Source organism: Jaculus jaculus, chromosome 1, assembly GCF_020740685.1.
Source record: "Jaculus jaculus isolate mJacJac1 chromosome 1, mJacJac1.mat.Y.cur, whole genome shotgun sequence".
Lineage (NCBI taxonomy): Eukaryota > Metazoa > Chordata > Mammalia > Rodentia > Dipodidae > Jaculus > Jaculus jaculus.
In genome coordinates this window covers 300,602,225-300,630,171 of record NC_059102.1, presented here as the reverse complement: position 1 = coordinate 300,630,171, position 27,947 = coordinate 300,602,225, and the positions used below count along the sequence as shown (strand labels likewise).

Below are 27,947 nucleotides of genomic sequence, written 5' to 3'. Positions count from 1 at the left end.
ACGTTAGCCAGATGCACAAGGGGGCGCATGCGTCTGGAGTTCGTTTGCAGAGGCTGGAAGCCCTGGCGCGCCCATTCTCTCTCTCTCCCTCTATCTGTCTTTCTCTCTGTGTCTGTCGCACTCAAATAAATAAATAAATAAAAATTTAACAAGTTAAAAAAAAAAGTTATTTTGGGGAGTTCTTATAGGTGAGATTGCAATGTTGCCCACCACAATAATCTTCCTTTCCATTCTTCTCACCCTCCCACCTTCCTTTTCTCCATTCCTTCTTTCTTTTCCCCCTTCCTTCCTTCCTTCCTTCCTTCCTTCCTTCCTTCCTTCCTTCCTTCCTTCCTTCCTTCCTTTCCTTAACAAGTTTCTGCCATACCTATAAAGCAACTGTAAATTACTCAAGAAAAGGAGTCACCCCAAAGAATTGTAACCAGCTAGCATTTGGCCATTTAGCTAAGACTACACTTCCTATTGTTACTTGCTGGGACCTAAGATAATTGATAAAATTCTCATCAATGGTACAGGAATGTAAAGGAAGTATGCAATTTTGTCCTCACTTCTTTACATAAAGAAGCATCTGCCCTTCCTACTGCAGCAAACTGGAACACACAGATTCTGACCTGCTTTGCCTTATGGAGAAGGATCCCAACCTGTACAGTAGCAGAAGAATAAGTGGGAAGGGTCTTAGGTGTCTGAACAAATGTATGCAGTATTACATGCTGCCAAACTATGCAACTCACCCTAGAATAGTCACTTGAGCTGATAAGCTTTTTAAAAAAATATATTTATTTACTTATTTTGAAAGAGAGGGGAGAGAAAGAAGGGGGGGTAGATAGAGAAAGAGAATGGGTGTTCCAGGGCCTCTAGCTACTTTAAATGAACTCCAGACACATTTGTCACTTTGTGCATCTGGCTTATGTGGGTACTGGGTAATTGAACCTGGGTACTTAGGCTTTGTGGGCAAGTCCTCTCATCAGCCTGCTTTTCTTTATAAGTTACTTTTTCAGTATCTGTTCCCCCCAAATGCTAATATTTATCTACCTATCATGTTGTTGTTTTTTTTTTAATCCAGTTTAAGATGTAACTATCTTTCCAAGAATTTCACTACATGTAACTTTTATACTAGATGAAGTCTGGAGTTCATACACAGTCTGATCTGATGCTGAGAACACATGATATGAAGCTTTCTTTTCATTAAGTAAGCCCTACATTTTGTTAATGTACTCTTTCAGATTATGCTTCTGATTGGTGGTAGAGTGAAAACAGCCATTGTGTTAGCCAAACTTTTGTCCTTATGAGTAAATTAGCAAAATGTAGGGCAAATCCCTTCTCTGCCCTCCTTCAGATACTTCCTATGCCCATGGGTTGGGTGGACATTGTCATTTTCTTTCCACTGTATCTCTGACTTAAGGAACAGGAAGCTTCATAGCAAGTTAAGGAAGCAAAAAATTCCTTCGGCTCATGATTTCAGAGGTTTCAGTACATGTTCAGCAAGCTCCATTGCTTCAGGGCCCATGGATAAGCAAGAAAGGTAGAGCAGAGGAAAGGTATTCAAATCATTACAGCCAAAACACAAAGGAGATTAGAAAGAAGTGTTTAGAAAAAAAGATACAGACTTCAAAGGCACATCCCCAATGACATATTGTTTTTCAATTAGGCCTTGCCTTCTACACATCCCAACAGCCAGCGAAAATTTTGAAATTGTCAAATGATTAGAGCATTGTTTCTATCAGAGCCTTCATGGTTGAGTGGGCTCTAGAAGCACCTTCACAGACACAGGCAGAAGTGTGCTATACTACTCCCTTAGACATTTCTCAATCCAATCAAGTTGATAGCTTTGTTGTTGCAGCTGTACAGAGAATGTCATGAAAGTAAAGAAAGGGGACATAGGACAGAGAATAAAGAAAGGTATAGGATAAGAGGGAAAAATAAGAGGGAATTTATATTTGGAGAAAAAAAAATCCATCACCAGGAAAAGGTAAGATAATCTGAGCAAGTATGTCCAACTTTTTAATACTGCAATATACAGGTATAGCAATCCTGGGATACATGTGGCCCACAGGCCACAAATTGGACCAACTTGGTTTTCAAGTCTCAGTCAGGGTCCACAGAAAATGTGCAGACTCAGCCTGCACTAGGAGACACTCTGGACACACAGTTTCCACTTGGAATGGAGCCTCAGTCAGCAGGTAGTATGGTGGTGTCTTGCATAGATACTAGCTATAGTAACACGATACAATTTGAGTCGTCGCTGTTATGGTGTACACATTTACTGATTGGCTGTCATTTTGGACAAGGGTACTAAAGATGACCTTAAATAAACATTTATATCTTTCAACCTATCTTGTTCTTTACATTTTCTACTTTTGTTACTTAAGTGAGAGCTAATAATGTCATACCTAGACCAAGTCCTATGGCCTCTAGTTGAAATCTACCATCCTATATCTTAGACCATTTTTTTTTTCTGGCAAGATTTCCCTACTACTCTGACTTAGTGTTCATTATTTCATAATAAAATTGCTGATTTTGTGAGTGCATGTGTAAATGTGTATACTAAGTGTGATGTGTGTGTGTGTGTGTGTGTGTGTGTGTGTGTGTGTGCATATGTGATGCAGTGCATATGTGGATGCTAGAGGAGAATGTTGGCTGTCACCCTCCATTGATCATCTGTGTGTTACCTTGAGATAGAGTCTCTTCCCTGATTCTAGAACTTTAGCAGTTTTGAGAGACCTGGTGATTCTGGTCTCTGCTTCCTGTAGGGCTGAGGTTACAGATATGCATGGCCAAACTCAGCTATTTTAGTTGTCTTAGGCCCTCTTCCCAGAGGAAGATCACTGAGCCAACTCTCCAGCCCCAAGGTTGCTAATTTGTAACTCAGTCATTATAATCATATACCATGGTGATTATTTAGGCAGTCTAAATATTTTCAGGTGTTCAGAGGTAGCAGAGTTTGTAAAGTGCTTGCCTCCTAAGCATGAAGACCTGAATTCAATTCCAGCACTCACATAAAATTCCAGGCATGGTGATGAGTGCCTCTAGTCCCAGCACTGGGGTGGAGAGACAAACACACGTTAATATTGGGAGCTCACGGGCCACTAGCAGAACATAATTGGAGAGCTCCAGGCTAATGAATCACCCCGTCTCAAAAACAGATAGATGGTGTGTCTGAGGATAACACCCAACCTTGTTTCCACATTCACGAGCATACAAGTGCATGCACATCCACACACACGCACTTCATATGCACATGAACATTCATATATAATAAAACATTATTTAAATACTGTTTAAATTGTGTTGAAGAAAAGAAATAAACTTGATTATTTTTCTAAAACAAATATAAAATTGGTTTAAAAAAAATTTCAAACAAGAGTTATACAGTCAGAAAGCCTAAGCTAGGTTCTCATTTATCAAACAAATTCTAATATCATATTAAAGAAATTAGTTAATATTACCAGATGGCAGATGTTCCAGCAATGTCAAAACAGTTCAAAGTTAGAAATTTATTTTCAAAATAAAACTAAGGAGAAAACTCATATCATTATCTCTATAGATACTGAGAAATATTTTGCTAAACATTCCTTATGAAGAAAATAAATAATCAATTCTTTAGTATAAAAAAAATTTATTCATCATAACCCAATTTCAGCAAGGGCTATAACCAATTTCTGAATCAGTTGTAAATACATTGTGGAACTGAATATACACTAAAGGTAACCCTACATCAGCAAGGAAACCTCAGTAATGACGTAGACAGTTTAAGTTAGTTCTTAACCAAAGATTATACAACATACTACATGTCAGAATAAGTTCAGGTCTATTAACCCTCAATTATAAAAAAAGCAACACTAGGCTGAAGCAATGGCTCAGTGGGTAACATGACTGCCACACAAGCATTTGGACCTGAGCTTAGATCCCCAGAATCCACATAAAATGCTGACCCATCATGTCTGGGAATGCACATTACCCCAGTGATTGGTAGGCAGAAACAAGGAATCCCTGGGGATTGGTGGTTAGCTAGTTGTGGTAGTTTGAACTTATCTCTCTTAATAGACTCAAATATTTTATTAAACTCACAACTTGGATTTCCAGCCACTTACCTGGAAGAGGTGTCACTGTGAGAGGATCCCAGGATCCAGCCCTAAGGTATTATTAGGGGAGGGTCTGAATTCCAGCCTAAGGTCTGCAGAGTGCCTGGCCTCTGTTCCTGGAGTGTGCTTGCTTGTGGTGCTGCTGGTGGTTTTTCTCTGTGTGGACCTGTGAAAGGGAGCATCTTCTTCTGCCACTGTGAAACTCACCCTGGATCTGAAAGCCTGAAATAAATCTCATTCCATCCATAAACTGTACCTGGCTTGGAGCTTCATCCCAGCTACATGAAGCTATGTACGGCACTGGTGTAGCTGAATTGGTTGGGCAAGAAATCCCATCTCAAAGAATAAAACGGAGAGGAAGTGAGGAAGACACCCACTATCAACATCTGGCTTCCATGTGGACACACATGAACAAGTATCTGCAAAAATGTATGCCCACACACAGGTACAGACACAAGACCACATACTTATACACATACAAAAACAAGAATAAAACCATTGGAGTACTAGAAAGAAAACTTGGGGAGTCATTTCATCATCTTAAAATGGGAAAAAAACCTTCTCAGCAAAGTTAAAGGCATAGAAACCCCAAAGAAATAATTAATGTACTTAGTTCCATAAATCTAAATCTTTTCAGGAAACCAAGTTGTAGCTTCAGGATCACTGAGATAAACTTCCACATCAAGCAGTCATGGAGGAAGGGATTTATTGAAGCTTACAGATCCAGGGGAAGTTCCATAATGGCTTTCACAGGACCAAACACAGAGAGAGGAGTACAAGCCAAAAGTCACACAGCACAGCACACTTCAAGAACTCCATCTAGGCACACTTTGCATATCTTTAGGTTGAAATCTCAAACCCATCACCACACTTTAAGATCCACCCAGTGACACTGCCTCCAGCCAGGTGCAAACTACAAACTAATAAAGCACTGAATATATTGGGGGGCATCTATTCCAAACACCACATTCTGCCCCAGGCCCCCAGTAGGTTTATAATCACACATTATAAATTGTACTCAGTTCAATTTCAAAGGTCCCCACAGATGTGACCCATTTAAGAAAGTAAATCTTACAAAATCAAACAAGTTAAATATTTCCAAAAGTTAAAAGCACAGAGTAAACATTTTCAACTGGTATAATGCATAGCAAGGAGAGACTAAAACAATGCAAACTCAACCACCATCAAACAAACATCAAATTTATGCAGTTCAAGTTCAATGTAACCAGAGAGTTACAGTCTTAGATTTTCCAATTCTGCCCCTCCAGCTTGGCAGAGTAGCCAGCAAACACATCCTAGGCCAACAGTGCACTCTATGGTATCCCTTGCAGAGTCCTAGTATATCTAAAATGTCTTCAGGTCTTCATTGCAAATCATGGTCAATCTTCCAAAGGCTTTTTCAGCCTATCAGGCCATCAGGCCCTGCCTCATCTCAGCAGTGGCTCCTGGAACCGTATGCAAATCACTACCATGCCTCTCATTTTTCATGCTTCTGAAACCAATACCAGGCATGCAGGACACAGCCATATTCCTAATTCAGGGAGGAAATAAATTGTAACCTTGAAAAACAGGTTCCTTTTCCAGTCAAATCTTTCCAAAAGAGTTTACATTTCTATGATAGTCTTTCCTCAGGCATCTTTCCATTGTTTTAATGTAAAGCAGTTGGGCCATCTTCCTTGAGATTGCTAATGTGTTTGACAATAGCCTGTTCAGTAACCTAAGACCAGTCTCAGTGTCTGTAATTTCAACTTGCTTGAGTTTTCCAGCTTTAAAAACTTAAAATATTTCAGTCCATTCATCTTTAGCCAAGCACACCAGCCCAATACAAATTCAACCTTGATCAAACTCTCTGGGCCTGGAAAGCAGGACACAGCCAGCCCTTATGCCAGTAGCCCAGTTCCAACAAAGTCCTTTGTAGTCTTTCCTTCCCTTCAGAAAGCTCATAAGCCAAGCCTCAAAGTTCAATATTGTCTGCACTTAGCATTCTCAAACTCTGACCAGAATAGTCAATAAAACTTGGCTTACCACTGCAGAAGGCATGCATCTTCAGTTGCAAGCACCAAGTTCTTGCCCATTCCTCCAAAACAAAAGTTCCAGAAGATCAACATCCACATGTTCAGGTTCATTTCAGCCCATTCCTCAATACCAACTTCTGTAGTAGACAGTAAAAGGTTGGCTGAGATCAACTTCCAGACCAGCCACATTTGTGGAAGAAGGGATTTACTGAAGCTTACAGATTCAGGGGAAGTTCCATAATGGCAGAAAAAGCTGCCTGCTTTCACAGGACCAAATGCAGAGAGGGAAGCACAAGCCAAAAAGTCAAAAGCTACACAGCACAGCACATTTCAGGAACTCCAGTTAGGCACATGATGCATATCTTTAGACTGAAATCTCAAACCCATCACCACACCTTACCCACCCAGTGACACTGCCTCCAGCCAGGCTGCTGCAGATGCAAACTACAAACTAATAAAGCACTGAATATATTGGGGGCCATCTATTCAAACTACCATTGGAGTACTGGAAGAAAACTTGGGGAATCATTTCATCATGGCAAAATGGGGAAAAACTTTTTCAGCAAAGCTAAAGGCATAGAAACTCCAAAGAAATAATTAATGTACTTAATTCCATAAATCTAAATTTTTCAGAAAACCAAATCAACAAACAAGGTCAGGCATGGTGGTGTCCTCCTATAAATGCCAGTACTTGGAAGGTGGAGGCAAGTGAATAATGAGCTTGAGGCCAATGTGGGCTACATGCTGGAAAAATATAACAAGGTCAAAAAATTCAGTCTGAAAGGGTGCATATTTTATGACTCCAAATATGTAACATTCTAAAAAGGACAAAACTATAGAAAAAGGCAGAAACCAGTGGTCAAAAGAGTCTGGGAGTAAGAAAGAGAGGATTGGAAAGGTGAAAGGCAAGGGATTTTGTAGGCTAGTCAAATTATTCCGTATGATACTATAACTTGATGTATTACCACACATAGGAAAAATGAGTGACATCCAATAAATGTACATTTGCCAAAAGATGTAACATGTCCTCATACCCAGAATATACAATACAATATAATATAATATAATATATAATATATATACACACACACACACACACACACACACACACACACACACACACACACATATATATATATATATATATATATATATATATATATATATATAAAATATATATGGAGAGAGAGTCCTATAAGTTTAAAGCACAAAGAACCAACATTATTGCCTAAAACTTATAATAAAAGAAACCATTTAGGAAGTTGGATGTTTTCAGGATGGAATGAAGAATGTGACAAAAATGCTAATTCTATTATAAATATATGTACAGTTTCACTGATGAGGGTGAGGAGGAAAGGTGTCAGCCTAAGTAAATTTGGAAATGAATAATGTTTAAGACTAAAGTAAAAGAAACTGTATATAAAACTGCACTCTAATTGATAAAGTTACTTCCCATAATGGTATAGATATATAATTCTAGCACTGTTTTAAATGTATAATGGAGTTAAATAAATCAAATGATGGCAGAGAGTTAGAACCAGGATTCTCTTGTTGGAGTAAGACGAGAAAGGTGAGAAGGAGAGAATGATCCATGGATTAGAAATGAGATTATATGATTAGAGAGTGTACTAAAGCTGAAGAGATCAGAATGAACCAATGCTTATCTTAATATATATACACATAAATGGCTAAATATAGAAATACTTATAAATCTGTGTGTATGACGGGTATGTGCACATATGTATCCTTGTTCTGACAGCTGAGAGAGGGTAGAAGTAAAACCTACTGACACATAAACAATCATACTTAGGGCCTCCTAGATCTTCATTTCTAATATTATTTTCCAATCCAGGAAATCAATAGAATCAGGGCTCCTTGAAGATAGAGCTAACTCTAGGTGGGGATGGGCAACATCCAAGATGAACCAGACCAACTTATATTGGGTAAACATAAGAAAGTGCTGAAAACCCCCAATCAGGAGGCAGAGACAGGATGATCACTGTGAGTTCCATACCAGCCTGGAATTACATAGTGAGTTCCAAGTCAGCCTGGGCTAGAGTTAGACTCTACCTTGGGAAAAACAACAACTACAAAAAAGCCTACACTGAGAAGCATGTCAAAGACACACAGGAACTTACTCAATGACTTATCATCAGCCAAAGCCAGAACAAGCAATTTGAGCAATAAAATCAATACATTAGTATTGAATTAAAACCTAAAATATAACCTAAATATTTCCCAGAGTATAAAATAAATATTTATGAATCCATTTTATGTGAATGAATAATTAAATAAGTAAACAGAAAAGATAATTCTTTCTCATAAAGTTTAACTCCAAATAATTTATGTGCTCAGTCTATTAAAAGTGCACCATGGTTCCCTCAGTATGATCTATATACTGTGAATTTTGCCAGAGTATAATATGGAAAGGGAAAAAACAAAACAACAACAACAAAAAAAACCAAAGGAGTAACACTGAAGTTGAGAAATGTGGCAAACATTACCTCAACCAAGTGATCAAGGTCAATAGTAACTGTAATCAGACATGATGATAGAATGTAATAAACATTACAGTTTACCCTTCCTTACTCAGGACCTACATCTAGTCATTAGAAAAACATCAGATAGGGCTGGAGAGATGGCTTCGCGGTTAAGTGCTTGCCTGTGAAGCCTAAGGACCCCAGTTCAAGGTTTGATTCCCCAGGACCCAAGTTAGCCAGATGCACAAGGGGGCGCACATGTCTGGAATTCCTTTGTAGTGCTGGAAACAGGTCCTGGCAAGCCCATTCTCTCTCCCTCTCTCTCTCTGCCTCTTTCTCTCTCTGTCCCTCTCAAATAAATAAGTAAAAATAACAAAAAAATAAAATAAGAAAAAAAAAAACAGATAGACCTCAACTGAAGAACATTCTTCAGAACACCTAGCTTATATTTTTCAAATGGTCAAGGTCATTAGAACCAAGTCTGAGAACCTATCACTAGCAAGACACTCCACCTCCAAGGAAACATGATGAGGAAATGCAATGTAGTGTCAGTGATAGGGTCCTGAGCAGTAAAGAAAGTTTATTATGGACTGGAGAGATGGCTGTGTTTAAAGTGCTTGCCTGTGAAGCCTAAGGATTCAGGTTAGACTCCCCAGAACCCACGTAAGCCAGATACACATGGTGGCACATGTTCGTCTGCAGTGGCTGAAGGTCCTGCCATGCCCATTCTCTATCCCTCTCTCTCTCTTCTCTCATACACACACACATAAATAAATAAAAAATAAAATATTAAAAAGAAAGATTATTATGATAATAACATTTACACATTGTTTCTTCAATTGTCACAAATGCACCATACTCATGTAAAAAGTTAACAGGAGAATCTGGTTGTCTTTGGTTTTTTTTTTTTCCTCAAACTTTTCAAGTATAATGACTTAAAAGCAGACTGGAGCTGGGGAGATTGCTCAGTGGGTAAATCACTCTCTTCACAAGCCTAGTGACTTGAATTCATACTTCCAGAATCCATGTAAAGCCAGATATAAATTGTGAGTGTCTGTAATCTCAGGGAGAGTACAGAGAAGGGAGGCAGACACAGGAGAATCCCTAGGCTCACCAGCAAGCCATGCCGGTGAATGCAGCTGTGCACAAGAGAGATCTTATCTTGGAACAAACATGGTAAGTGAGCCTCTGATCTCCCTGGCATGGTGTGTGCACATGCACACTCATATGCATACTAACCCATCATCACACATAACACTAAGAACAAAAACAAATGAACTATCACATATTTGTGGAAAATATAAAATGGTTATGGATACCAAATTGTAATAAGTTAGAAACTGCCATAGATTAATTTCTCCTATAAGACTAGCTTGTTTTTAGGCCATCCATGTGCATATATTTGATCTTAGTGAGAAACTAAAGAAAGAAGAACTGGACATGTCCCTGCTAAAAAAGGTGCCATGTTCTGATATCAAAAGCATACCTTAATCTGAGAAACTTAAATGCAATTATTTTCCAAAAAGGAGGAAGGGAGTTAGGAAGATATAGATCTATGTTCATATATATATATATATACACATATGTATGTATACAGCTCTGTTCTCAATCTTGCCTCTAAAGAGAAAATAAAGAAATTAAGCCTGTATTTTATCTTTCTTTCAAAAGCAGCAAGGACTTGAATTTACGCCACATCAGCATATCTTGAACAGCATCTGAAGTGTTGTAAAATTCATCACTCCTGCATTCAAAATTCCTTTGATGTAAAAAAAAATCAACATTTCTGTGGAGAAGCAGTAAATAACAAACCCCTCAATAGTATAAATGAGTGCATTCTGCCGGCATGTGCTATGTAAGTGCTAAAGACCCTACTTGTATGATCGCCACCATTCATCCTCCACCATGTCTTGGGTGAAGAGACTTCTGGGTACAAATCTGTTCACTGTTAACCTAGACAGCCTACTGCATAGGAGAGCAAAAATAAGAGGAAAGGAATACAGTTTATAGTTTGTCTTTCCATGGAAGCTTGGCAGGTGTGTAAGGAGAAGTTGAGGATATTGGTAGAATTTTAATTGCTTTCTGATAGTTCACAGCTCAACTAGCAGAAGAAAAATGTTGTTCAAGATTATATGTGAAGACCACGGAAATAGTCATTGGTTTCCAGCAGTGAATTCTAAGCACATGGTCATCTAACACAAGGATCAGGGCTCTCAGACAGGAGGCAAAACCACAGTGCTTCTAGACAGCTCCATGGTTTGTCGGTCCCATATTCTCAGCTAGCTTTTCTGAAGGGTTGTTCTCAGGAGAGTACTGACCATATTTTCTCCAGCCCCATGCATCCTTCCTTGCACTTCATGTCTATAGGTGCCATATTTCTCTCCAAGCAGCACGTAAACAGGACTGCTCAAGCCTGAAAACTATGAATGAAGCAATTTCCAAATTCTTCATAGGTAAATAAAACTTCTTTGGTAAGTATTTTTAATGGAGGTCACCTTTTACATTAAGGCTTGCATGAGGAATCACTCCATGGGCAAAGTTATTTAGAAATATTTGCATAGAAATCATGAAGATATGCTCTACCAGGGTGAATGCTTTCTTTCCCCACCTATGCAAAAGTACAGATTTTGTAAATTAATAAATAAATAAATAAAGGCACATAACAAAAAGCATAGAGAAAAATGCAGATGTCACACTGACCTGAGTTGAAGGGGTGGATTGATCACCTGTGAGCTGCGGAGTCTGGAGGGGTTCATTTACTCTCCCTGATTGTCAGTTTTCTGCGCTTTGGCCTAGGTGGCAAGCCAGAAGTTGGCACAAGCTCTGTCTTCACAGCCTGTTCTTTTAACCACAACCCTAGACTGCTCCAGACACTTTAGACAGCACCTCACATGCAGGAACCTGCTGCACCTCTGCAGGCTGACTCATTAATCCTCGGGAATACTTTCTTCAATCAAAACTCATGACAGCTAGAGTGAAATTCCAAGGCATGAGAAAAATAGCTTTCTTCACTAAGTTTTATGCATGCGAGAGCTCCATGGTTGGATGTAAAAACAGAAGGATGTCCTCTGCAAATAGCATCACGCCTGATAAACATATCCTGTTCTCAGCACAGAAAACCTGGATGCCCTATTTCAGATTAACTTTCTCTCAAGATCAAACATGCCTTCAAAGCAGAAATGTCTACTGCTATGAAAGCTGAGATAAGATATTTTGTTTGAGATATGAATTTTAGTTGTGAATTTTCAAAAACATTTAAGGTCTCCTGAGGAGATACAAAGTCTTGTGTACCTAAATATTTTAAATTAGAAGTTATATTTGGCCCTTCTACAAGTAAAATGGACAAGACTGGTGGCTGAGATGGTCTCTAAAGCAATTTTGATTGTTTTCATGTCAAGTCAGCCCTCCCTACCTGGCCTTTATGTGGAAAGTCTTGTCTCAGTCTGTAGAATGAGGCACAGTGCCCACACCTCCCATATCACAGAGTCACTCTAGTCAAGCTAATTCCACACAGAGGGCAGCCATTCCCACACTAATATTCACACCCATCAGGATCTTCTCCTCTTCTTTTCCCTGTGACCTCAAATGTTTTCACTTGTCTTACAATAAGCCAAAGTGAATGCATCTTTTAATTCATTTGTTTGTGTTTTGTTTTCTATTCCACATATAGGACATGGAAGTGTGGCAGTCTAAGGCTGTTTTGGGGTGTTTGGGAAAAGTGTCACAAAGATGTGTCATGAGGGGCTGGAGAGGTGGCTTAGTGGTTAAGGTGCTTGCCTGTAAAGCCTAAGGACCCATGTTTGATTCCCCTGTACTAATGAAACTCAGAAGCACAAGGTGTTGCATGCCTCTGGAGTTTGTCTGTAATGGCTGGAGGCCCTGGCCTGCGCATCACCTCTCTCTCCCTCAGAAAGAAAGAAAGAAAGAAAGAAAGAAAGAAAGAAAGAAAGAAAGAAAGAGAGAGAGAGAGAGAGAGAGAGAGAGAGAGAGAAAGAAAGAAAGAGAGAGAGAAAGAAAGAGAGAAAGAAAGTAGAGAAAGAAAGAAAGAAAGAAAGAGAGAGAGAGAGAGAGAGAGAGAGAGAAGGAAAGAAAGAAAGAAAGAGAGAGAGAAAGAAAGAGAGAAAGAAAGTAGAGAAAGAAAGAAAGAAAGAAAGAAAGGAAGGAAGGAAGGAAGGAAGGAAGGAAGGAAGAAAGCATATGATGTGTGAAAAGTTTAGCTGATTAGATGACTGCTGGGTAGGGCTAGCAGAGAGGGGACAACAAAGAGTCACCTAGGCAGAAGAAGTATGCAAAAAGATCTTGGAAGAATGCTGAAAGCCAGGGCAGACTTGCCGGAGTGAGAGGATTGAAAAGTCAGTGGCCACCTGCTTTCTGAACAAACCCTTGTTTAGAAGAAAACACTTGTTTGCCTCATTGAAATGATAAGACTGGATCCTTGAAGCAAAATTAAGTCAAAGTTTGTTTCTGTTTTTGTTTTAGTTTGTTTGTGTTCTCCTCAAGGAGCTATATAGTATCTGATTTGGTTCAAGGCTTCTGTTCAAGCCTATGTCTTCATGAATCTGCTCTTGTCATGGAAGCCACTCAGCATTCCCTTAGTCTGGGTGTCCAAACACACAGCCAGGCACTATCGTCGATCTTACGGGGATCCCTGTGCTTCTGAAGACAAGACAGGAGCATTTCACTGTTTTGAACTTCTGTTCCTAGTAGTGCCGAAGACATCTAAGAGTGCACTTAATAAATTTCTAGCCTTTACTGACTCAGATTCCTTCAGGGATGGATGACGCTAACTAGGTTCCAGAGAAGTGTAGAGTAAGTCCTAAAGCAAAATCAGTAACTACAGCCCTCACATGAGCAATGAAGCAGAGCATTCAAGACCACACACGTTAACTTAATGGCAACCATACTTGAGTCTGTCCTCTATGAACTCGGACTCTTCTCCCTCCCTGCTCAGCTTGGCTCTTTATCCCCTTGGGCATTCTGGGCCAGAAGGAAAAAGTCTCCTGTTCTGAACATACCTTGTTGACTGGAAAGGTAAAGGACTATCATTCATTTGAAAAGTGCATCTGACTCTGGAGAGAGTGTGCCTGTGCCTATGTGCAAATGCCATGTTGCAGTAAGTTTCCATAGCAACACCAGCAGGGTACTGCAGTGGGCAGCTTTGCACAGAGATGCAGAAACCCCATTCTTTAACATCTGAGTTTGTGTGTGTGTGTGTGTGTGTTCCTCATATTCTAGTAAGTATATCAGTGTTAGGCCTCAGTTGTGGGATTCTGCAAAAAAAGACAAGTGGAGTTTTGAATACCTGCTAGCCCAACCTCCCTGGTTTCATCCACACATGTCCAGAATTTTTCACAGTAAACACTGCATGCAAAACTCTAAGTCCTCTTTTAACAAGATGCAATTCTCTGTATTCATTCTTGCATAGCTTGATGAACAGATTGTACTTACAAATCAGCATGATCTTAACATGAACTTTACATCCACGCAATAATCCAGCAATTGTATACATTGTAATGAGTACCCTACCCACAATGTTCCCACTCTCAGCCAGCTCCATTTTTATTGGTATCTTTATGCAAAACTAAGTAATCCTTTCAAACATGTAGGTTGTCTATAATGTGTTCAACTGAGTTCCTCTACAGGAACTGTAGAGGAACTTTTCATAGGCCCATGCAGTTTTTGAAATTACTTTTCCATTGTAGCTTGAGAGAGGGGGCTTTCCCATGTCCAACAGATGTGAGGTACATATCTTTGTTACAGAAGAACAGGAGAGAGAAGCGATAATTTGGCCTGTGATTTTAACCTACACAAGGCCACTAGGAAACCATGTTTCTGCAAAGCAAACTGAAGTTTGTAGGATGTGAAGTAGATATAATAGTATGGAACGCCCCCCCACCTCTCCTTCCCCTCCTACTCCCCACATCTATAGGCTGATTTGTGGCTATCTTTAGATTCTTTATCTGCACATCATGTTATCAGACAATATACAACATAGTCAAAATAAATGGATTGCACAGTTGGGTGAGTGCAGCATCATGAAGCATAGGGGAAGTGGAGAGATTTAGTATGTAAGTCACATGAGCCTGTAACACGTTGCAAGATACTGGTGAATGGAAATAGAAGAGAAGATTCAAAGTGATATCCATCCAGTCCATGGAAACGAAGGAGTTTGTGACCTAGGAAAATTCCAAGGGGGGTATCGAAGAGAGAGATATAAACAAGGAAAGAAGGGTGTCTTGCCCAGGGACACCATCCCGAGTGCATAAATGCCTATGCCTACCCAAGGTAGTTCAGTGAACATAGCGAACAAAGACGAGGGCAAAATTAATACAGCATAGTTCTGTGACTTCATATAGGTTCTACGACGTGTCACATGGAGGTGGCTGAATAAGAAGATGGTTACATTTAGACATGGAGGCACAACTTTCCAAGGATGAATGAACTCCAGGGATATGCGAAACTTGAGTGTTTGGAATAAAGGGCGTCTAAACCCAGGTGACCGACTGAGGGCTCTGGTACAAGGGAGGACTAGATATTAGCCAGTGCCATAGGGCCTGTGCATGCGTGGCAAGGTGACCACAAGATACCTGTTCTTGAAGCCTGGGAACCGCTGTGGACTATGGGTGTCCAAGGGTGTGCAATAAAGAGCTGAGCATGTGGGCAGAGAGAAGGGCTGGTGAGAGTAGAGCTGATAGCAGACAAGTGCTGGGCTGGGCGGATGTGCTCCTGAATTGCAGCTGGGAGGTCAGGATGCGAATGGTTTCAGAGACACTGATGCAACCTGTTCCTTTGGAACAAGGCGGCTGAAGACCCTACATCCAGATCGGATTTGGGGGAGAAGTCAGGTGCACTGACGCGCTAGCCTGCAAGTGCGTGTGGAGAACCTGCCACGAGTGGGGCGGTTCCAGGGAGGCAGGGGTGGGGGAGGGGAGGCGAGTGGGTGTGAAGAGGGAGCAGAGCGGGGGGCGGGGGGGGACACCTGTCCAGCGCCTCGGGTCGCCCCGACCTCCCCACTCCCCGCTCCAAGAGACTCACCCAGCACGAAGTAGGGCAGTTCGGTGTTCTCCAGGTCGTCGACCACGACCATTTCACCCGGGAAGTCATTGCGCACGGAGAAGAGGAGCTTGGGTTCTGAGGCCGAGGGACTGTGCATGATGCTCAGGTCGTTCTCGCGCAGGAAGGGCAGAGCCGACACGGTGATGCTTTTGAGCTTGCACTCCAGCTCCTTGGATGCATCCACGTCGCCCGCGGCCGTGGCCAGCACCGCCGCCGGCCCCAAGCAGCAAGCGAGCAGGGCGCAGAGCCGGGCTAAAGCCATCTTGAGCCCCGGCCGCCTTCCTCCCAGCGCTGCGAAGGTGGGGGAGGAAGCGAGCGGGGAGGGAGCCGAGCGGGCGCGGGAGGCTGGGCAGGGCGGGGAGGGATGGAGCGCCCCAGAGCCCAGGGCCCGGAAAGAGATGCCGCCGCCGCCGCCGCTGCTTGCAGAGCGCTCAGTTCCTGCACTGGTGTCTGGAGAGTCCGGGCTCTTTGTTTCCCGGAGCTGCTCATCTGGGGAAGGGTAAAGGAAGGGGGGGGGGAGCAAAAAAGGAAGGAAGGACGTAGGGAGGAAAGAGGAAGAGAGCTGAGGATTCTAGGGAATCAGGTCAGCCCCCAGCTGGCTGAGGAGGCTCCTGCCACTCTCCTCCTTTGCACCCCCCTACAGGAGTCATGGTCTTGGCTGTAACGACCTGCGCTGCATTTTTAAAATTTGCCTTTGTAATATAAAATCGTTCCCTGTCGCACCATCATGCAAATGGCTGGGGAAAAGCAGACACAGGCATACACCTCAAAGGGTTCTTCCTCACTCACAACATGTGTGCAGGTGGGAGGGGGGCGGTATTTCTAGATGAAAATTTACCTAGTGATTTTGCGGACATAGCCTGTCCCATTCTTACCGCTGCTTAGTTGGATTTGTCTGTTAGATTAAGCGGATGTTGAGCTAAATCCAAATGTGTGTATTTCCACCTAGCATGGACCTTGCAAGATTATTTGGAGGAAGAGATTGTTATATTGATACAAATGGATGAATGGGTAGATAGATCTGGAAAACAAAGAACTTTCACTTGCAGCTTCTCCCTCTTCATGCCATTGCCGTTACGTTACAAAAGTCATCAGCATGGGTGAGCAATCAAAGGACCGTGGTGTAGGGAATACGATAATTAATAGAAGAAGCAGAATTAGCAGAACTGATGCTGGACTTGAACCTTCAACTTTCGAAAACCCAGTAAACAGAACAGCACTGGGAGAAACTGCAAGAACTGCAGTTCCTTAACACCCCTTGTTAGCGGAGGACGACATAATAAAGGATATGTCCTGGGTGTGAGCAGGGTCAGTCCCAGCCCAGCCAGGAGAAGAACAGGACAGATATTTAGTCTTCTGAGTATTCTGAGGAATAGAATACTCCCACCAAGAGTTCAAGGCAGTGCCAGGCAAGGATGCCCTTAAATTGTGGCTGTGTTCAATAAACAGCAGTAGAAGTAGAAAAGAGGCATAGTGGAAATGCTGGGATCTGATCCTTAACAGAACTTTTTTTTTTTCTCATACGATAGCCAATAACTTCTTCTAGAGGTATATTATGCATTCATTGGTGATTTAAATAGGATCTGTGGAGATTGAGTTTAGCTGAGTTCCTGCTATAGGAATGTAATTCACATCCCTTCTCAAAGAGGACTACTTGAAACGAAATAGCATTCTTAGTCTATCTTGTCTAAATTTACTGACACATGCAAATGTGTACCCTTTGAAAGACAAGACAACTTAACCTAGTTGAATAGTTCAATCCAGTTGTGTCAGATATATTTAAGTTCACATTTAAGGAGTGAAAAATATACCACTAAGAAGAAGAAGAAGAGGAAGAGGAGGAGAACACCTTAATGTAAGTTTCGATTTTAAACTTAACATACCTGAGAGTTGGCCTACAGGTATATTACTATTGTATTATTGCAAACTGCTGCAAAAAGATATATCAGCTAATGACTTTTTCAAAGCTCATCCTTATCTTCATTGCTCCCTTAAGAGCTACTGAAGGAGATGAAATTTATGATACCCTTTTCCCTACTTACTGGCATAAGGAAGAACATTATACATAAAGAGGAAAGGTTATTTGCCATTGAATAAAGCTAGGAAAACAGAGATAGTCCTAGAATGCAAGAAATAGTATGAAACTGTCATATCATCTCTTACTTGAATCACTCAACAGATGAAGAAACCGAGGCTAACAAAGTGATGAGGAGCGAGCATTACAAGACCAGTCTGCAAAGCTCCTGTGAAACTAAAAGCACAAAGTTTCCTGGGCCACAGTAGACCACACTCAGCAATTGTGAGCACCAGCTGTATCTTTGGTATTCATCTAAGAATAGGCAGGAAGATTTGCTTTGGATTTTTGAGTCACATGCAATCCTCGGTCACTTTTTTAATCTTCCAATTTTTTGAAATCATGAACCATGTTAGAAAATCTAGGTGAAGCATTTGGAGATTGATTTTCTATAAGTTGCTGTTGAGTCTTCTTAAAATGTATGAGTTGGAAGTTGGTATCTCATGCCTTTATAGACCACTGTCTTTCTATAAAAGAGCTAAGTCAAAGAAGATCTGGAAATAAAAGGATAACATATTTCACAATGATGTCTGGCTCCTTTATACATGAATATAATGTCACCTGATCTTATTTTTAGGAATTAAATTATCTAGACATGAGGTAGAGGATGCAGTTACACAAACAAGGCTGTATCTCTTGGGTGATACTTTACATTTCAATGGGCTCATGCATCTCACCCATCACCTTAGGGCAGAGGCACCATGAGGTAGTAAAGTAACAGGCAAGGATTCAGTGTCTGCCATCAGTATTTTTTTATTTGGGTTAAGTTTGAATTTTTTTGTTGGGGGCGGGGTTTCAAGGTAAGGTCTCACTCTAGCCTAGGACTGTTCTGGAATTCACTATGTAGTCTCAGGCTATCCTCAAACTCATAGCAATCCTCCTACCTCTGCCACTCAAATGTTGATATTAAAGGCATGAGCCTGCATGCCCACCTGAGGTTGTACATTTTATCTTTAGTTTTACCACCAACTTAAGCTTAAGCTTCTCTGTCTACTTCACAAGCTACATATAACATATATGCAAGTACTTATATTCTTTCAAAATCTATAAAATACCAAGTTCCATTATGCCTAAGCCCAAGTCCACTTTCCTATATTTAAATGTTAGTGGTCTCTTTCCTTGACCCTTATAGTACCTTTTTTATTGCATTCTCTATCATCTATTTATGTATAAAGTTGCCTGGGTAAAAGAATTAAGGAAGTCTTACTATCATCTTTTCATTATAGTTTTTTTTTTCTTATAGGATAAAGTTAAAACACCATGGTTTATAAATTTAAAGACTCTTCCAAATCTTTCACTATTTGTCATCCTAGGTGGATTGTTCACCACAGAATACCTCATTTCCTGATCCCTACATGTACACACACACAGCCATATCCAATGAACTTAAAGCCAATTTCCTATTTTCATTTCTTCCATGTACCTCTGTTTATATGGAATACAATGCTTTTCAATCTTCAGAGATTCTTCCATGACTTCAGACCAATTTCTAGCTTCACTTTGGCAATGAGAACTTCCATCACTTCCTCTTCTCAAAGCTTCACTTACTAACCTCTTATTCACATACAGATAAACATCCACACATGCACAGTCATGCATACACATTCATCTGCTTACCCTCTTAAGGATATGGGCCCTTTCCAAATACAATGTCTTAATTCAATATTTTAGTTGCAATATAGAACTAGAAATAATACTGCATAATTTGGAAGGTATTAATGAGGAGGAAGTGAGGTTATATGTTTAGAGGAACTGACATACTTCAGTCATTTAGTTGAGGCTCAATAGTGATGGTCTATGCTGTCATCGCATTGTTCAACTATTTCATGCAGAAAGTACATTCTGGAATAATCTTCACAAGAATTCATGCAATGTAATAGCCAAAGTAAATTAAGTAACTTATGCACCTTGCTGTTTACCCAGAATAAATAATGGCACATAAGCACTAAAGATACAGTAACACATATGCACCAAAAAGTATATGAATATTCCTAGCAGTTTCATTAATCATAACAGAACAAAGTACAGTATCTACTGATCAATCAGAGAATCAGTAAATGTCATATTTGGACAATGGAATACTTCACAATGTGTTTGTCTTTTAATGCAACTTCATGGATGAATCTCCCAGACGTATTGATGACTGAAAGAAACAAAATACAGAATGTTAAGATTTTGTATTAACAAAATTTAAGAGAAGGTAACATTATTCTTTGGGGATGAAGATAAGAATAGTAGTTCTCTGAGGAGAGAGCAGAAGATTTTGATGAAGAAGAGGCAGAAGGATGTGTCTTGGGTTATGGGAAATGATGTAGGCAGTGATTACAACAATGTGATGAAGCAAATATTCATCACACTATGTACTTCTGGGATTGTTAAATGCATATTTTACCTCATTAGATATTTTGTTTCATGGTTTAAGACACCATAAAAAGAAAGCACAGATATGTTTTTCTTTTAAAGTTCTTTTCATGCCTACCAACTCCAACCCCTTCCCTGCTTTAGAGGCCTTAGAACTTTTAACTTTTTCTCATTGAAATTGGAAATTATTTGCTCCTACACTCCATTTACCCACTTCCTCCTCACATTAATTAACAAAAGCCTCTACATCCAATGTTTCATTTGGGACATGTACAGTAGACTCACTGGAAAAAAAGAGCTCAGCTGTTAGAAAACCATACAAATTTAGACCTGTGAAGATTCAAATGGACATTTCATTTTTAAAATATTTTATTCTTATTTATTTGAGAGAGAGAGAGAGAGAGAATATGAAGCAGGGGGTGAGGGTGGAGATAGAGAATGGGTGCCAGGGTGTGCAGCCACTGCAAATGAACTCCAAATGCATGGATGCATGTGACACCTTGTGCATCTGTCTTATGCCTGTTCCTGGGGAATGTAACCTAAGTCCTTGCCTAGGTCCTTTGGCTTTGTAGGCAAGTGCCTTAACTCCTAAGGCATCTCTCCAACCTGGAATATATATATGTGTGTGTGTGTGTGTGTGTGTGTGTGTATGTGTATGTGTATATGTATATGCATATGTATATATACATACATATATATGTATATGTATATATGTGTATATATATACACATACATATATATATATGTATGTATGTGTGTATGTATGTATGTATGTATGTATATATATATATATATATAATTTATTTTCAAGCAGAGAGAGATAGAGAGAAGAGAGACTGACAGAGAGAATGGGCATGCCAGGGCCTCTAGCTGTTGCTAACAAACTCCACTTGCATGTGTCACTTTGTGCATCTGGCTTTATGTGGGTACCAGGGAATCAAACCCTGGTTGTTAGGCTTTGTAGGCAACACCCTAACCACTTAACAATCTCTCCAGTACTCACTTGGCTATTTTATTCTAGGTAAAGAACTGGGGCTCTGTGGGACCACCATTCTTTGGCATGTTTTATAGCTCTCTACAAAGTTCTACAGTACACAGAATGAATGTCAAACTTGTCTTAGGTGTCCAGGAGAAAATACAGGTGAAAGCAGAAATGGGTGGGAACAAGAATGTGTAGGTAAGATGCTATTTTCTAAGTTTTATATTTCTGGCTGCCCATTACTTTTTAGCCAACCCAGATAAATACTTCAACATTCATGAGATTTTCATATTCTCCTTTTCCTAATTTTTTTTTTTTTTTTAAATCTTTGACATTGCTCTGGACTTGAGAAAACTAAGTTGAGAGACTTCTTCCTTTCTGGCTATGTCTGCTCACTTACATACTTCCCTCAAGACATCACAATGGGGGTCCCCTCTCGCCAGTTTTCCACCGCCAGCTCTTTCAAATCTCGATTTTTTTTCTTCAACTATGACTTCCATGCTCTTGCCAAAATTTAGTGCTGCATGCCCGTTAGTGGGATGTATTTCAGTCTTGCACATTTCATCAGAACATTGAAAACATATTCACACTGTTCCATTCGAAGTTAACATTTTCCTCCCTTACTCTGTCCTCCTCTCCCTCCCTCCTTGCTGCCTCCCCTCCCCCTTCTCTCTCAATTCACAGGCTCAGCAAGAGCACCTGCTTCCCAGAAACAAGGCTGGTCCTGTTCTGATGTCTCTAGCCCTCCTTCTTCCTACACACAGAGGAGTGAAAGGAGACGCACAGAAGGAAAACATCACAGGCAAAACAATTCTCTTTTCCTGGAAGCTTGACATGTTTTATGCCTCCCCAGAATGCTGAAGTTCTTTTTGCCTTCATCTTTATAGTCCTGGCTGTGGGTGGTGGTGGTGGGGGGGAGGCATCTCAATTTAGCTGTCCAGTGTCTCTGAGGCTGTTTATCTGTCTAGCCATCTAACCGAGGAGCTCTTGCTTTCTTTTGCCTGCCTCTCTCCCATGTCTCACTGGTACATGCGTGTGGGTGTGTGAATGTGCGCACTATTCCTCACTTGTGGGCTCACTTCTAATTAAGTAATTCAGGAGGCTTAAGGAGCACACAACAACTAACTGAAACCTCAAATTAGAAAGAAAATGGTTCAAATGGGTATCCATCTATAGGAGTTCTAGTTAAGCAGGCAAATAAAATGGGCTGGGATAAATGATTATTGTAACTCAGGAAGAACAGAAGAAAATGTAATTAGCTCCCCAGCTACTTCTTGTTCCTCTGGCTCCTTAGACTCTGCAATCCCCACACCCCTCCCCTCTACACCCCCCTGCCCTGCCCCAGCCTCCTCCCCACCCCCCACCGCCCACACCCATTAGCCAAGAATTTATCCAAGCCTTCCTGATCCTCGCCAAAAAGTCACTGCTGCAAAGCTGGGAGGCTTAACCGAGCTGGTACCCGGGTCTGCCAGCTGACCAAAGGAGAGAGTCTTTGGGGCCCAGAGCCCGCCCGCTGCCAGGCCTTGCAGCCAATGGGCGCTTGTGGGGAGTGTGGCCCTGCGTCCTATTGGCTTCCGACCTACGTGCATTAGAAAGAAAGAGAGAGAGAGAGGCAGAGGCAGGCAGGGCAGCATTGTTATCTTAAGACACTCATCTGGGGTCGGAGTCTGCAGGTGACACTGCTTAGGTACGGGCGCGGAGTTGGAGCGGGGATGCGCCCGGCTGCATCCCTGGGATGGAATTCTCCTGCCTCTCGGGCGGCTCGCGGCTCCTCCCGCAGCGCCGGTGCTGAGCTCGGCGGATCGCGATCAGGGTAGGACTTGAGCGGAGATGCACCTGCCATACGCTCCGAGGGCTCCGGCAGGTCCACCACCGGCAGCCCCAGGAAGCCAGAGGAACGGTCTCTGCCCATGTGCAAGGCACAGATTTCGGATGACCCCGAGGGCGAGTGAGACTCTGTAGAGTTGGAAAGAAGACAAAACCCTGGGTTTCACCTCGGCGAAGGGACAAGTGACCACCGACTCCCCAGTTGGTTCCCCACTTTCCTCATCTCTCCTACCTCGCGTGTGCGACCCGGCCCAGAGCCAAATCTTCCCACTTCAGCAGGAGCTGCTTCGGGAGCTGGGGATGCTCGCTGCGCAGCCCGAAGGCAGCGGCTCGCAAGTGGTGTGACCGCCGGCGCTGGAGGCGAAGGCAGCGGCAGCGACCGCGGAGCCCCGAGCGAGCCGAGAGAATTTGAAAAGGGACATCCACTCGCTCGCTCTCGCTCTCTCTTCCTCTGTGTGTGTGTGTCTCTGAGGGTAGGGGAGAGAAGGGCATTCACATTTCCCCAAATGATAAAACAGACACAAGAAATCATGAAGTAAAAACTTTGGAGAGCTGCCACTGGAGATGTTGCCCAAAAATCTGGAGTCTTTCAGGAGTCTGGTCCTATTCGTTGGAGGTTTGGGGAGCAGCTGATACGGCGAGGAGGGCTCTTGCAAGGATTCAAGGTAATAGTGAGGGGTTTCCTGGTCTTTTGCTCTCTTTTATTCGTTCTCCTTTCGGTGCGTCCACGGGGAAGGGGATTTTTTTTTCCTCCATTCATTCAACCCTCTAGTCTTGGCGCCTGGCAGTTGCAAGTCTAGGGAATGATTGCACCCCATAGGTTTTGTCGTGTTTAGCAGTGGGCTTTGGGCTTTAGCAGACTCTGGTACCTGATGTTGCTTGGCTGTCACAGGGTTTGGGCACTCTGCCTGACCTATATTGTTTTTGCGTGGTTTAAGTCCTTAAAGTTAGCGCAACTCCCATTAGCTTAGGGAAATTCAGCCCGGCTGCATAATTGCAGAGGATGACATGGACTTTTGCTAGCTGAGCTGAGCTGAGCTCAGCTCAGCAGGGCTGAACGGCATGAGGTTCACTGGATTTGGGGAAGACCCCAAAGACGTGGCATGGAGATGCACCATACATGTGTATCCGCATGTTCATAGAACCCTTGGATATGTCTTCCAGTCTGTTTCTCCCATGCACATGCAACCAGGGAAGAATAATCCTGAAGAGCGAACCCCATAACGTGTGAATAGCCTCCCCTGGGTGGTAGCAGAAGTCTCATTGATTGAGTTGAGCCCAGCAGAGCACTGAAGACACTAGGGGACAATATTGCTGTGCTGAAGGGAAGGGTGTGCTGATGGCATCTACCAGATAGATCACTCTCCCTGTTTCTGTGATCATAAGGGTACACAGTCCAGTGCTGCCCGTGGTGTGTGTGTGTGTGTGTGTGTGTGTGTGTGTGTGTGTGTGTGTTTGCTCACAGCTGTATGCAGGAAGCTTGCTAACCACATAAGATCCAAACATGTGCAACCCCCTGCCCAGGCCTGGAGTGGTCCTGCCCAGTAGAAGCATGAACTTTGTGTACTGCTATTCTAACCCAGAGGAATTCTCTCCTCACCAAGTGGTTCCTCTGCATGGCACATACTTATCCGTGCCATATAGACTTAAGCCCAGTATTAACTAATAGTCAAATGAATAAAGAGTAATGTGACTGAAAAGATTGCTCTGTAAAGAACTGTGTGTGTGTGTGTGTGCTCTTACCCTCCCTGGAAACAGGTTGACTTGAGCAGAAACAAATGTTGGGTTCGAAGAATAACAATTATAAAAGACCGTCTGGGCCTTATCCCACAGGGACAGTGATGTGCCAGCACAGGCCAGTCAGAAGGCTGTGAGTCATATTTCTGCCTCTGTCTTCTACAGATCCTAGCATGTAGATACCCCTCTCCATGCTCTCTAGGAGATATGCAATGCCAGGCATCTAAAAGATTCTACCAAATCCCCTGGGAGGCAGTCTGATGACACCAGGCACCAACGAAGTGATGGTCGAACTTGTGTGTTTTCCCTTTTGACTTTCCATCATTCTATACATGTTATTTGTTTAAGGCCTGACCCTCTGGAGTTCCCTTTCACTCAGAGTAAGTTGCTTTGCAGCACTGAGAACATGACCACGCAATGCTTCCACCATGATCTTGTCTTATAGTACCATAGCTGCTGCCTACTCTGGGAGAAGATACAGGCTTTGCTTCTTGGGGGAGGGGGAGGTATGGATTTGAAAAGATGCAGAGTAAGGACACTGTATTGGAGTGCAAGAAAGCAAATGTCAGACCATAGTCTTCCCTGCTGGAGAGCAGCTGGCTCCAAAGAGCTGGGCTGCAGCTATGAGGAAGAGAGAAGCATTCTTGACTTTTGTTTCCCTCTCACAAAAATGAAGTTGACAGTTTCTCTTCCAGAATGGAAGAGTGTGTGGGGTAGTATGGGTACAAATGAGGAAGGAAGAGCTGTGGACACTCCTGCCCTGCTGCCATTGGCCTAGTATCTAGGGTGGGAACATTTTCTCTTCTCGGCCTTCCAAGATCATCTTCTAGGTGTTCCTTTTTGGCTTCCCAACAGGTTGTTTACTAAGCAATGCCAGAGGGCACAGAACATGCCTGCGTCATTCACTCCTGATCCCCTTCCCCAAGGCGCAGACCAGCACCTGGGGAGCTCTACCCAAGAGCAGGCCCTCTGGGAGGTTGTTCCAGAATCCCTCTCCACTCACAAACAAGAGGAAATCTGAAGGGACTGGGAAACATTGCGTGGGCACTTTATGCTGACTGGAATGCTCAGTGTTCAGTTCCTGGTTACTGCTTAAACAAACAGTGTGCTGTTTATTTCTGGATATTGGACTTTTTGTCTGAAATAATAAGGCTTTGCATACATTTTATAAAGGTATCCTTTCTCAAAGAGCTGGTAGCATATTACAGAGCTCTTCTAATTAATCCTCACATGGCTTATTGTCTCATTTATCTTTGATTACCCTAAGAAGTAAGCTAGACTGATTTCAGCCCCCCTGCTGAAAAGGGAGGGCAGAGCTCCTCACACCAAGCTCTGCTTCACCTGGCCCACACAGCAACCGAGGGAAACCACAAAATGGGATCTGCCTCTTACTGCTCACACACCAACCCCAGTCTCCACACAGGCTTCCTTCTTCTAAGGAATGGTTTAATCTGAGCAATTGTGATCTGGCTGAGTTGTTCTGTACTCTACAAGGCTGAGAGTTTGCAGAGATCCAGGGCTTCTCCTGTGGCACTAACCTGAGGCTAGTGAGGGAATAGAACATCTTAGAAGGTTTCCCCCTCAATGATCTTACAGTCTGGTTAGGAAAATAGACTTGCATCCGGGCAAAGGTAAGTGACGATGTAAGTTCTAAACAGCAGTTCAATACAAGGGAAGTCAAAAGGCTGACCTAATTAATCTGCAATTGATTTCAACAGATAATGAGAGCTATCAGTATTCAAAGGAGGGAAACTTTGAGTTAAGCCATGAGGTTTGGTGTAGGATTTGTTTGGCTATGGAGGAAGGAGACAAAGGGTTCTAGCTGGTGGAGACAATATCTGTAGCACAAAAGAGAAGTCCAATTTCAAGGTCTGCATGATTACTTGGGGCTTAACCTATCTGTTCTCTTGAAGCTTGAAAAACCTATAAATGTAGCTTCATTATCTTAAACACGCATTGGTCTAGAGGAAGTTGTTCTAGGACCCAGACAGTGGTCTCTGAAATGTGGGAGTTCTCATTAGACACTGAAAAGTATCATCTGGCCTTCTACCCACCCTCCAGTCTAATCTGACACAATATGAAAAAAAAAAAAAAAAATCATTGCTCAAGGTCAGAGAGCTGATCAGCTTCAAGTCCAAAATTTGAATAAGGGTATTGATGAAAAAGCAGGAAATTTTTTTTCAGAAAACACAAGAAAATCTTAGCATATTTTAAAATTACAATCCCTTAAGAGAGAGCTTTGATTTTTCTCCATTTCCTATTTCTCCACCCAAATGTTCCCCTTGGGGTTTACTTGGAGCCGGCAAAATGCCAAGGCCCTTAGGCATTTAGCATTGAGTAGAAGATTTCCAATCTTAAGATTCTTGAGCATGCCCATGTACATAACCTCTTGTCTCCTCTTCTCTTTCCCTTTTAATAAAACATGCTGTAGCAGTCACAAAAGAGGAGACCACAAAAAAGCACAAGGGGGCGGGGAGTGGTATTGCCCGAAGCTGTACCACTACCACAGGGTACTGTGATTGTTCAGCAAGCAGGAGAGGAGAGAGGCAGTGGGCCAAAGAAAAGCTAAGGGCTGCTGCCCACCAAGAGAAGTACCTACTAACAAGGCACACATACTTGCTCCTGGAGGGGGCTTCTCTTCCAGAAAAAAGACATAAATAAATAAAAGGTTAAGAGAAGCACAGTTCCTGTGTGAGAACCAGTGAGACAATGGCCTTATTTGATGGTCTTCATTTGGTTTGCAGTATCTATGTAGGCTGCCTGTCACTGCTTGGGTGGCTCCATTCCTGTAATAGAGGAGCTTCCTGTCTGGCATGAGAGTAGAATGACTTGCCAAAATTTACACCGTACGCCATATGCTCTGAGGTCAAGAGGAAAATCCTTAGGAATCCAGTCTGGTTTTGTGTTTCAGCTTAGGAGTCCATTCTAGGAACAGGTCTCATGAGACATCTACCTTTTCTTGAAAATCCTACCTTACACCCTGCTATCACCCTTGCTTCCTGCATTAAAGGCCATGTAGCTGGGCTATGGGTATGACACCCTTAGTCTTTAGTTTTCAGGAGCATCCCCTGCTGTGTTTGGGGTTGAGGCATAGGCTGCATGGTGGTTTGTAGTTGTGGAGGAAAACCTGTTCTATTTGAATGAGAAATGGCAGTTGACTCAATAATGAAGGCAGCAGTGGACTGAAGAGATGTCTGGTACATTAGAGACAGGTTGCTCCCTCTAAATTGTCACTCTGCCATGCAGAGTAAAGTAGATCAGGTCACCACAGTATGTGATCTTCAATGGCCAGTCCCATAATTCTTTTCATTTGAAACTCACATGTAATGCCAATACACT

The 27,947-nt window shown here is 42.2% G+C and overlaps 2 protein-coding genes across 4 annotated transcripts in view; one reads left to right on the top strand and one right to left on the bottom strand.

Annotated features, from left to right (window-relative positions):
* Positions 1–16,382, bottom strand: part of Astn1 (astrotactin 1) — a 339,793-nt gene extending 323,411 nt beyond the window's left edge. Inside the window, exon 1 of one of the 3 annotated variants that reach the window (XM_045159035.1) lies at positions 15,610–16,382. In XM_045159035.1, coding sequence (XP_045014970.1) covers positions 15,610–15,892 — 283 coding nt within the window. In that variant the 5' untranslated portion in view covers positions 15,893–16,382. The remainder of the gene's footprint in view (positions 1–15,609) is intronic. The other 2 variants (XM_004658763.2, XM_004658764.2) reach the window with 2 other exon arrangements.
* Positions 16,383–22,662: 6,280 nt separating this feature from the next.
* The window catches only part of Brinp2 (BMP/retinoic acid inducible neural specific 2), a 108,660-nt gene continuing 103,375 nt past the window's right edge, over positions 22,663–27,947 (top strand). Inside the window, exon 1 of the mRNA XM_004658762.3 lies at positions 22,663–23,536. The gene's annotated coding sequence lies outside the window, so the exon portion shown is untranslated. The remainder of the gene's footprint in view (positions 23,537–27,947) is intronic.